This window comes from Propithecus coquereli, unplaced genomic scaffold (genome assembly GCF_000956105.1).
Source record: "Propithecus coquereli isolate 6110/MARCELLA unplaced genomic scaffold, Pcoq_1.0 Scaffold44, whole genome shotgun sequence".
Lineage (NCBI taxonomy): Eukaryota > Metazoa > Chordata > Mammalia > Primates > Indriidae > Propithecus > Propithecus coquereli.
Genome location: NW_012150174.1, coordinates 13178838 through 13191109, shown reverse-complemented (window position 1 = coordinate 13191109; position 12272 = coordinate 13178838). Strand labels below are relative to the sequence as shown.

Below are 12272 nucleotides of genomic sequence, written 5' to 3'. Positions count from 1 at the left end.
TTCACACGGGCATCTTGTCTATGATGTTTTTGGCCCACACACAGTCTTCCTGAACTCCTGATCTCTTAGGTTTAAAAAGCCTCCTGACCAGTGAGGAATCAACCTGTGCCCTTCACCCAATTTTGTTTGTCTACTGTCATCTCTGCCTGCTTCTGATGATTTCTCTGGCTTAGGAACAACTAATAGCCTATGAACCAACTCAGGTACTGTGTATGGCTCTGACCAATGTGGGTCCCTATAAGGCAACAATCTTTTAAAATTATTACCTTGGACCTATCAGGAAAAACTTGAATTAGAAGGAAATCCATCCAAAGTCACTTACCAAGAGTAATGGCTTAATGCTATTTGGTTTGGTAGGCCAGCCAATTAGCATTACCAGGCAGTTGGCACCCACCTCACCTATATGAAAAGACAGAGCTTTCATGTCTATTAACAGTAAAAACACTTCTGGAGCAAAGGCAGATTTATCCTCCACTACTTATAAGTATTGCTTTGATATTGTAACTTTTCTTTTTTCTTCCTTTTTTTTTTTTTTTTTTTTTTTGAGACAGAGTCTTACTCTGACGTCCCAGCTAGAATACAGTGGCATCGTCGTAGCTTGCTGCAGCCTTAAACTCCTGGGCTCAAGCAATTCTCCTGCCTCAGCCTCCTGGGTAGCCGGGGCTACAGGTATGTACCACCATACTCGGCTAATTTTTCTATTTTTAAGTAGAGACTAGGTCACACTCTTGCTCAAGTGAACTCCTGAGCTCAGGTGATCCTCCTGTCTTGGCTTTCTAGAGTTCTAGGATTACAGGTGTGAGCCACTGCTCCGAGACACATATTGTAATTTTTCTTATATTAGATCTAATAGACCACCCTTCTTCCGGATGGTGGTTTTCATTTGGAAAATCTATAAAGAGGAGTAAAATCCTCCCACATATTACATGAAGTGGAATTTATAAATCAGATTCAAGACCTGGCAAAAACTATTTCAACATCCTTCTTCAACAGGACTACTCTTACACACACCTAGAAGAGCACGTAGGGTGAGAAGAGAAAAGGAATGAGAACTGAACTCTGGGAGTGCCAACATTTAGGATGCCAGCAAAAGAAAAAAGGGCTAAGAAGAAAGCTGAGAAGAAACGGTAAGAAAAGAATCAGGAAAGAGTAATGTCATGGAAGAAATCCAAGGGAGGGAAGACTTTCAAGGAGAAAGAAGTGGTCAACAGCATCAAATACAGCAAAGATTTCCAATAAGGTCAAGGCAAGAATGTATCTTTTGAATTTGGCAACATGGAGGTCATGGTTCCTCACGATTTGATCTGTATCAGCAGAAAATGGAGGCAGAAGCCACAATGCAATGAATTGAGCAAATGGAAAGGCAGGAAATAGAATAAATAAGTGCAGAACTCCCTTTTGAAAAATTTGGAAGAAAGACAGTAGCTGAAAAGTGATGTGAGGTTAAAGATTCTGTCTCTACAGTATGGAGGTTCCTTAAAAAACTAAAAATAGAACTACTATATGATCCAGTAATTCCACAGCTGGGTATATATCCAAAGGAACTAAAATCAACATATCAATAGGTCGAAGAGATATCTGCACTCCCATGTTCATTGCTGCATTATTAGCAATAGCCAAGCTATGGAATCTACCTAAATGTCCATCAGCAGATGAATGGATAAAGAAACTGTAGTATATGTTAATATACATAATTAATACTATTCATCCTTAAAAAGGGGGAAATCTTGTCATTTTTCAACAATATGGATAAACCTAGAGGACATTATGCTAAGTAAAATAAGCCAGGTACAGAAAGATAAATGCCATATGATCTCACTTATATACGAAATCTAATAAAGTCGAATTCATAGAAATAGACAGTAGAATGGTGGTTACCATGGGTTGGGGGGTGGGGAGGGAGGAAATGGGGAGTTGTTGATCAAAGGGTGCAATGTTCCAGACAGACAAGAGGAATAGGTTTTGAGATCTATTGCACAGCAGGGTGACTATAGCCAATAATAATGTATTGTATATTTCAAAATAACCAAGAAAGTAAATTTCAAATGTCTCACCATAACAAATGATAGGTAGCCAAGGTGAGGGATGTTAATCAGCTTGATTTAATCATTACATACTATGTACATATATTGAAACATTACATTGTATCCCATAAAGGTATAATTATGATTCTCAAAGATAATATTAATAATAATAAAAAAAGAAATTAAAAAATAAAATGAAGTTCATCTCTCAGGTTAAGAAAAAAAGATTCTGTTTGTGTCTTTTTTTTAAAGATGGTAGAAACTTGAACATGGGTCTAAAACTACCAAAAGATACCAGTGGAGAAAATCAATTTGAAAATAAAGAAAAAAGAAGATGAGAAATAGAGGGAGACACTAGAAGTGATGAGAGAGATGAAAGGTGTGGGATCAAGGTTCACAGAAGAATTGGACACCTTAATAGATGGAGGGATGGAGTGAGGAGAAGGGTGCATACAGGGCAGCTTAAAAGGTCGGAGCAGGGAAGGGGTCGGCATGTTTCATGCTCAGTGATACCAATATTTTCAAAGTCTTTAGTTGAGAAAGAAAAGGAAGGTTAGATAGGGAACGAGGAAAACCTCACAAGGTAAGTATTATCCTGTCATGAACATCTGTTGTTGTTGTCATTGTTGCTATCTGCCCACCATCCGTTCCGCCTTTTATTGGTAACATCACATCAGTTTTCTTTGGAGAAAGAAAACTCCCCACTCTTTGTCCATGTGGCTCGGGTGGGAATCATCCCAGTCCCACAACCCACTTCAGCGGTGGGCTCCTAACCCAGGATTGGCCTCCTAACCCAGGATGGCCTCTGCCCCTCAATTCAGAGATGGGCATATGATGAAATTTGTGCCAGTGAAAATCAGATTCAGGAATTTTTCTGAAACTACTGGGCAGGAGGTGCTGATAGAATGTAAGCTTAGTGGACATCTTGCCACTAGGAAGGATGAGCCTTCCTGAGAACGATGCCATCTCAGAGAAAGCAGAGCTATGGGATGGAAAGAGAGAGATGCCTGATAACATCAATTTAACACCTGTATTTTCCTCTGCCTGAAGTCAAAATCTGCCCATAGACTTTTCAGCTTCACAAGTCAATAAATTCCCGTTTTGCTTACACCACTTTAAATTGGGTTTTGTTGCTTGCCACCGAGAGTTATGATGAATCTGAATACACGAGGCAGATATTGCCTATTGGTGCTCATTTCCACATCCACTCTTCCACAATCTCTCCTGTACCACCAAGGCTGGAAATCTAAAAACCACATTTCTCAGACTCCCTTGTCAGCTTTGTTCCAGTTAAGACTGAAGGTGAGAGAAAGGGAAAAGCCCTTCCATATCTGGCACTGCCTCTGGCAACGTCAGCAGCAGTAGTTCCTGCCCAGCGGAAGTGGAGGTGGTTCCAGCAGTATCAGCAATCCGAGCTCCAATGGCATCAGCAGCTGATGCACATTTGTGCACCCCAGCTTTTCATTTGGGGGCTGTACCTTTTCTTCCGTTTGCACCTCTAAATGAAGATTTGTAGTAACTTCCTGATCTTTGGCTAATAACGTTTTCCCTCTTATGTGTCTCCAAACCTACCCACAAGTTTATAAGCAATTCCTTGTGTCCAGTCCTTCTCTACTGGGAATATCTAGAGTGGTTTCTGTATCTTTACTGAACAGTGACTGATACAATGCACATTCCTGTTTTGCATACACATGCACTTGTACACGTGTGCACATATGAAGCTCAGAGAGGTTGTTTGTCGAATCTACAGAGTTAGTAAGTGGCTCGGCTGAGACTGGAATTCAGATATGTCTGACTCTGAAGTTCTCACTCTTTCTCTGACCTACACTTGCTTTTTGTTGTTGCTGGCTTCTTTTCTTTTTTTATAGTTAGATAAAGTAGAAGTTAAAGGGGGCAGAGAAATAAAAGTATTGTTAAGAAAGTTGTTCAGATAATCAAACTTGATGTTCCACTTTGGCAGGAAAAAATAGCTTTTGAGAAATGGAAGACTGTGAGAGTAACAAAGTCAAAGAGCAGGAGGGTGGGAATGAAATTGTAAGGGAGGCAGAAGGATAAGGATAAGAGGTTGTACTCACAAGAGAGAGATCGGAATTTAAGGAATGTTTCCACAGGTGGAGGAATTGTGAGTGATAGGTACAGCCAGGATTTGGCCACAGTAACTGGGTGGCTGAAGTAGGAACTTCAGTCTGCAAAGCCTTCAGCATTGAGAAGACATAGGAGGGTGGTAGAGGATGGCCATAAGAATAGCAGAGAGAATGATATGGCTTACTTGCATGATGCTAAAAGAGAAGGAATTTAACCTGCATAGGAAGAGAAAGAAAAATGGGGCAGATTGAGTGGAACTCATGCAGATGCTGACACAGCTTCTTATCCATTGGGACAGCTACAGGGAAAGGAAGAGGAGCCCTGGGGCAGAGCTGCTCTCAGTTAAAGCTGGAGGTAAAGAGGCAGAGAAGATTATGAACCATGGAGTACGCAAAGATATAGGGAAACTTAGTAGCCATTGGGTGTGACTTTGAGAGGGTGCTATGGAAAGTTTGGGAAGAAGAGGCATAATGATGAACCGGGAAAGGGACCACAGAGCAGTTTGGAGGTGAGAGCCCTCATTCTCCCTCACCTTCACATCTAATCTATCAGCAGGTTCCATAGACTATGACTTCTAAATATTTCTAATCAGCCCACTTCTCTTCATCACCATCACCACTGTGTCCAGGGCTTCATGATCTACCACCTGGATCACAGCACCGACCTCCTCAGTGGTATCCCCACATCTGCTGAGGTCCTCTTTTCCCCACTGTGTGTAGATAGTCTGCAAAAAGCCAGTTTATGGCCTGGATCTAAGAATCCTCTGTGCAGAAATGAGGTTTGTCTCTTAGCCCTCCCCTCCCTTGCTTCCCACAGACTTGTTTGAACTTGACAGCCTCAAAAGAGAAGTTGCTAACTTTTCAATTAAAAGAAAGAAGTAAGATTGTTCAACAACAAAGGTCCTTTGATTCAAGTGAAGATGCTATTTGGCTTTATTATGAGGAACTGGGAGGTGGGGCTGGGACAGACTCAGGTCAGAAGGCCCCTCCGTGAGTGCAGCCCAGGAGACTGGTCACCTTTTGGGGCTGGGGAAGGTCCTTGGCTGCATTCAGTTTCTCTACATCACTGTAGCAGTACAAATTGGGGCCATGGATGAGGTACAAGCCGAGGCCATTGGCAGAACACGAGTTGGGGCCAAGGGACTTTTCCACACACAAGGCCCCGTCAACCTTCTCATGGGGCCAAGGAAGCTCCGTCCATGTGGCTTTAGCTCCTAACTGCAGGTCCAGCCACCAGAGCCGTCGTCCTGGAAAGAAGGCACCAAACATAACATGGCTTCCATCTCATGAGGATCCTCAACTAGCCCTTCTCATGCCCTTGTGGGGATGTATGCTATGGAGAAGAGGCAGAACAAGTCATCCCCTGAGCACCCAGAAGTCCCTCACCTGCCATGATATGGAGCCGAGAAGACCGAGGACAGATAAAGGCTGCATCCACAGCCTCAAGGCTGATCCCATGAGGGCTCCCAAGTTCCTTCTCCAGCCGCTTTGGATAACCATTTACTAGGGTATACCCTCCTTTTGTCAGGAAGACATATACCTGGGTGCCCTGGAGGACAAAGGATAGTAATCAGCACAGAACTGGATATTCTTATCCCAGGCTCCACTCAAGCCTCTTCCCCAACACATACCTGGACCAGATAGAGTTTTTCCTCCCAGGAAAAGGCAGCGTCCACTGTTGAAGGACCCTGGGGCCACTGATGAACAATGGGCCAGCTATGCCACCCATCCCGGCTGGTATCCAGGCGCCAGTAGTGGGACCCTGTGGGGCATCATAAGTTGCTCTAGTGCTGGTGGTAAAAGCCCAGGCAGTGAAGAGTCTAGTGGCAGATGCTGCCATGAGAGGGACAGAATGCAACCAGAGGCCAAGACAGAAGAGGCCAGGAGAGAGGGAGAAGTAGAGCAAGACTTGGTTAGCAATGTTGGGCATTATGGCCTGGTTGGAACTGGAGTCAGCAGGGGCCTGAAAGAAAGACAAGCATGGGGAACAGTGGTCGAGCTTCCAGGTAAGGCTAACATCATGGTGTTTGGTGGGTGCTCCCTGAGGGTCTCAGGTGTCAACGTGCAGAGCTGTGGTTAGAGATGATGAGATAGCACGGCCAGAAGTTGAAGGGAAGCACCACAACAAGTTTGTGCTGAGTGTTCTCACTCTGGAGAGTGAGAGAATAGCCAGGCCAGCACCCCATTTTCTTCTCGACATTTTCATAACAACTTATTAAGGAATTAACTAGGCTCCTGTTTATCCTTTTCTCCTCAACCCTCTTCAATTACACTTCTGTTTCCCTCTTCCATTGAAATTGTTCTTAGAAAGGACACCAGCATCCACTAACTTGCCAAACCTAATGGTCAATTCTCTGTCTTCATCTGACTCTACTCTGCAGCACTTGACTGCACACTACTCCCTTCTTCTCTAAATATCTTTTTTGGATCTTGGCCTCTGTGACACCAGACTCTCCCAGTGTTCCTCTTATCTTCTCAACTTCTCTTCAGTCTGATATCTAAACATTGAAATCTAAACATTGAAATCAGACAAACTGATTTCTGCTCCCACCAAACACGCACACACACATACACACACCCCTACTCCCTAGTCTTTCCCAATTTTAGAAACCGAAACCACGAGCCACCCAGTTGCTGGTCCCAAAAAGCTGAGTCATCCTTGAAAACTCTCTTTTTACTTCCCCACTCCAACCAATATCCAATCTATCAGTTAATGCTGTCAGCACTACCTTCAAAATATACCACGATGACTCCTCACTACCTCTGCTGCTATCATCCTAGTCCAAGCTCTCAACACCTCTAATCTGGACAACTACAGGAACTACCGGGTGGTCCTTGCTTACACAATCATTGCTTTGTGACTGATGCTCCACACAAAGCCAGGATGATCTTAAAAAAAAAAGGTCTCTGCTTGAGACCTTCTCTTGGCCTCCGTTTATGGTTGAAAATCCTTACCAGGTCTAGGTAACCTGGCCCCTGCCTTCCTCCCTCTTTCTAGCCACCCACCTGCTCCTTCCAGCCACATCAGCCTTCTTTCTTGGTTCCTCAAAGTATTTCCTACTCACCTTCCCCAAAATGCTTTTCCTTCAGTGCTTTGTGTGGCTAATCCCTTTTCATCACTGAAATCTTAGCTCAAAAAACCATCTCTTCAGAAGAGGGGCCCTCATTCTCCTCACCTCTATCCCATTCTCCTGTCTTATTTTCTTCATAGCTTTTTATTTTATTTCATGTTTTAGAGACAGGATCTTGCTCTGTCACCCAGGCTAGAGTGGAATGGCATGGTCATAGCTCACTGCAGCCTCAAACTCCTGGGCTCAAGCGATCCTCCTGCTTTAGCCTTCTGAGTAGCTGGGCATGCACCACTATGCCCAGCTAATTTTTTAAAAAATTTTTTAGAGATGGGGTCTTGCCATGTTGCCCAGGTGTGTCTCGAACTCCTGGCCTCAAGCAACTTCACAGCTCTTAATACTACCTGAAAGTATTCTCTTTCCTTATTGTCCTGTCTCCCTCTATCAGGCTCTATGAAGGCAGGTGTCTTGTCAGCTATCTGAATTGTATCCCAGTGCCTATTAGGTGCTCATTAAATAATTTGTTGAGTAAATACTTGGTGTTCTTGCTGCAGCCACAAATTCTCTTTATAGCTGTGCACTGAGTATGTAGCAGTGACTGACATATCTACCTCCCCTTCTGCTGAAACTACCCTCTTCAGGGCCCCTATTTTAAGAACCGGAGCTATGCTGCTCTTTGTGCAGAGGAATAAGCAATGGGCTTCCAGCCCATCAGTAGCCAGTACATAGGCTGGCCAGCAACTACTTTAATGTGGCCTGGTCTGAAAATATGGGCTGAACAATTCAGATTCTCTCTCTGAAAATCTGCCGAGAGAGAGAGAGAGAGAGAGAGAGAGAGAGAGAGAGAGAGAGAGAGAGAACAGAGACACAAAGAGGTCCAGAGAGCAAGGGAGAGCCAGAAGACTGAGCATGGCATTGACCAAGGAGAGCATGAGGAATCCACAGAGGGCACAGGCCTCGGAGTAGATGGTAGACAGGTGGATGAAGTTAGAGGCCTGGGCAATCAGAGGCAAGCTTGAGAAATAGGCACCAGAGGAGATGAGGGATGCAAAAAGGCATACTAAAGATAGATACAGAGGGGACAAAATGAGAGACACTGTGATGAAAATACAGGAAATGTGCCAGGGATGGGAGACACAGTGAAAGAGTTGGAAGGGCAGAGATGGAGCAATTGGGGGCATCTCTCACCACTGAAGGCATAGGTGGCACCGTGGTGGTCAGACAACAGTGCAGACAAGACTAGGTCTGGGCTGCAGCGCATATACTCAGGGTGGGTCCTATTCCCATGGCCAGTCCCATTCCTGTGTCCAGTGCCATGGCCTGGGGGGAGAAATAGGTGAGGGGAACACAGAGGGAAGCCACAGGTCAGTGAGGTCAAGGTGGAAGCGATGGCTGGGGTTAGGGGGGGTGTGGGATTCCCCCATATGAGGACAATGGGAAGACCCAGAATGGAAGTGGGGCTACGGTAGGGGCCAAGGTGTTACAATATAGAGTTATGGTGGGAGCTGGGGCACATGGGATCCACAAACTTGGGGAAGGTGGATGATTTCGACAGGTCCCAGGGTCTGGGCTTTCTCACCTCTGCCAGGACAGGACATGAAGTAGTCTCGGACATCTAGAGGGTACCTGGGAGGCACCTCTCCCGTGACAGGGTTGAAGCGCAGGAATTTGTTGCCCTGGAAGCAGTAGTAGCGGCCGAGCCATCGCAAGGCGGAGGAACAGTTCCCCACAGCCTGCCAGGGACGCTCCTTTGAAGTTCCCGTAGCCAAGTCCCAGAACCACTTGCGGTTACCTTTGTCCAGTCAATCAACAAACATTTGGTGAGGCCAGGTTATACCTTCCCTTGTGCTTGCACTGGTCACTATTACCAGAATCACACCCATTTACCTTCACCAGAATGACTTCCTCTCCTTCTCCCACTTGACCTCTAGAACATAACTGGCTTCTCTATTTTCCTTCCTTAGACAGCCTTGTAGTGTCTCCACCACCATAATCACTACCACTACCACCATCACTATTGGCACCGCTACTCCACGTTCTTGGATCCCAGCCTGGACTGACCTTGGAAGAAGAGGATGCCTTCCTCTTGGCATTCTCCACGGTGACATTCCACAGCTGCATCCAGTGGGGATGGGATTCCAGGAAATTCATCTTGGAGTGACTTTGGGTATCCTTTCTCCTTCTTTTCAGGAGGGTACACCCATACTTTGTCCCCCTGCATCAAAAAGCACTCTCCTTTTAACTGTGTGCCCCAAGATATCGCCACTCTGTATTCACACACATTTTTGATCTATTACACTTATACCACATCCTCCTGCAGCCTCACAGATTCTGAGTCCATCTGTGGACAACAATCTGTAGTCCTTCTACACAATACACACCCTCAGCTTGACTGTGCAAATCCAGTCCCCATTACTATGACACACACACATCTGGCTATGTATATGCAGACACTCCTGTGGCACACTTATCTGCAATACCTTCAATATTGGCAAACACATCCACAAATAGTCATCCTGCAATCATCCATACGTTCATTTGCTTTTAATCATTTATTCATTCATTCAAGAAACAGTTGCTGAATGACTATTATATGCCAGGTATTGTGAGGGGCACTAAGGATGACAAGACCCTGTCTTTGACTTCAAGGCGTTCCCTATACAAAAGCAGAAAGGATTCCTCCAATTCCTACAAGATTCCTGGTCATGCAACCACCAAGGCAGAAAGTGTGCATAGTGTACTGGGAATATAGGGGGAGTGCCTAAGTGTGCCTAGAGAAGTTATGGAAGGCTTCACAGCAGAGAGCAAGCATTTGGCCCAAGAGTTGAAAAACGAGTAGGAATTTTCCAGGTGGACAAGTAGGAAAGGATGTCGCCAGCAGAGGGAGCAGCATGTGGAGCCCAAACATCAGGAAGCACATTGTGCTCAAAGAATTTCATATAGTCTCACGTGGCTGGCACACAGTGAATGTGGCAGGGGAGGGGATAAACCCAAAAAGACAACCAAGGCCCAGATCAGAAGACCCCATATGCACTTGGCTTGTAACCAGGCACATTTTGGTGCCAGGTACTGAAATAGAAAATACAAGAGGAGAGATTGGTTTATAAGAAATATGCTAAGCCCAGATTTGGAGATGCTGAATTTGAGGTGCCCGTGGAACATCTAAATCAGAGATTTCTGCCAGGAAGTTGGAAAGAGATGTCTGGACCTCAGGAGAGAGACCAGATCCGGTGTCCACAGCATAGAGTACTCAGAGCCATGGCAAGGGTTGAGATCACCCAGGAAAGGTGTACGGAAGGGGCAGAATGGATCCTCAAGGAACGTTCAGGGACTGGCTGAGACAGGATGAGCCACCTGAGAAGAGAGAGAAAAGAAGCAAGAGGGAAAGAGAAGCTGGCAGTCAGGGCCACTCCAACCACACAGCACCTTTGGCAAGTTAGAAGGTGCGTGGGCCAGGGCATGGGACTTGGTGAGCACAGCAAGCTGGATTTCATACTCCACCTGCCCCTTTGGCCAGGTGCCACTGTGGTGGAAACAACCTGCCTTCCCTACGAAGAGGACTCGATGCAAGGTCATGAAAGCCAAGGGAAAAAAATTGCCAGGAAGGAAAGGACAGCCAACAGCGTGAGGTACAGCAGAGCAGTCTAGAACTAAGATTAGGACTCAAGAACAGCCACTGGATGTTGTGCCTGCCAGGCCCACATGCATACCACACACACTCCCTTAGCTTGAGCTTTTTCGGGAAAGGAAGGCAGAGGGGAAGGAAATCTGGTACCTATTGCTATAAGCTCCATGCCAGGGCCACTTGGGGAAGGGTCTCTAGTGTGGACTCCAGGACTTTCTGGCCTGGCCCTGACCTCGGCCCAACAGTACCTTAATCAGGTAGACACTGTTGTGACCACGGCGGAATGCAGCATCCACAGGGCTAGTGAGAGTCTTCCACTTCTCTGAGATTAACTCTCGGTCCCATTTGAAACTCTTCCACACGAACTCCCCTGAAAAACCCACACTCACTGAAGGACCCAGTGGTAAACCTTTGGCCTACTGAGACAGTTACAGAGAAGCTGTCAGTGATACCTTCAGATAATTTCTAAGCCCTCCCACAGATGAGACACCCTCTGTGAAGGGCACCAAGTCTGAGGTCCCAAATACTCCAACCCCTGCCCCTCCTACCTTTAAAAAATAGCATGGTCCCGTTGTCATCTAGGGTGGCAGCATCAAAGCTCCAGCCATCTGAGCAGCGTTCTGGGGTGGAAGTGGGGAGATGACAAAGTAAAAAACCAGTAAGATGGTAAAATACAGAGACACAACCAGACAGACAGACTCAGGCAACTGGGGCCTCACCAATCATGTCTGGGTCTGGCTTGGTCCCACCTTCAGACGTGCTCCCATGGGCACCAGTCCTGGAGAACACAGATAGATGTCCGGGTCCACTGGGACCAATCCTGTTCCCTTAGCTTCTGACCCCAAACTTGACCCAGGCCTAAGAACTGGCCCTATTTTACCCTACCCCAGACCCCCACCTTCTGCCCCTAGTTTCAGCTTTACTCACGGAGGAAGAGGGTTGGCGATGGCTAGAGACCAGCACAGGCCCAACAACCCCAGTGCCACTGGTACTCCCGGTGCCCTAGCCATGCTGAGCTGGAGAGGCCACAGGACAGCTCTGGGCAACCAGCTGAGCTCCTTATATACAGCTGGCAGCTGCGCCACCCCCACCTCCAGCCCTACTGGGAATGAGCTGTCTCCCAGGACTAAGCCAATATTGGCTGATTACACCACAGCAAATAAGGTCAGGGTCTGGGCACAAATCTGAGTCCAGGACTCCCTCTTCCCGGCAGTGGCCCCCAACCCCCTTCAGCAACTTTTGAGCAGTGACCAGCCTGTGCCATTGATGTCCAACAGTGATTCTCACCCCACTGGCAATGGGTCTAGGTGCCCATAAGTTAGGGAAGGGGGTAGATTAAAATCACCTTTCTGTGGCTGAGTTTACCTCTACAACAGGGGAAGAGAGAAGAGGAGGGGACTAACATTTTTGTGTACCAAGTGTCAAGTCCTGCTCTAAAGCAACTAGAGACACTGATACTTATATACATTTA

General features: G+C 46.2%; 1 protein-coding gene across 1 annotated transcript; it reads right to left on the bottom strand.

The window, feature by feature from the left end:
- Nucleotides 1–5017: 5017 nt before the first annotated feature.
- Nucleotides 5018–11865, bottom strand: HPX (hemopexin). The gene is made up of 10 exons (XM_012654414.1): nt 11729–11865; nt 11521–11579; nt 11350–11421; nt 11050–11171; nt 9238–9391; nt 8756–8968; nt 8365–8496; nt 5740–5870; nt 5495–5657; nt 5018–5355 (listed from the first exon to the last, which is right to left on the bottom strand). The coding sequence occupies exons 1-10, from the start codon at nt 11809–11811 to the stop codon at nt 5084–5086; spliced, it is 1401 nt and encodes a 466-aa protein (XP_012509868.1). The 5' UTR covers nt 11812–11865; the 3' UTR covers nt 5018–5083.
- Between the last annotated feature and the right edge of the window lie 407 nt (nt 11866–12272).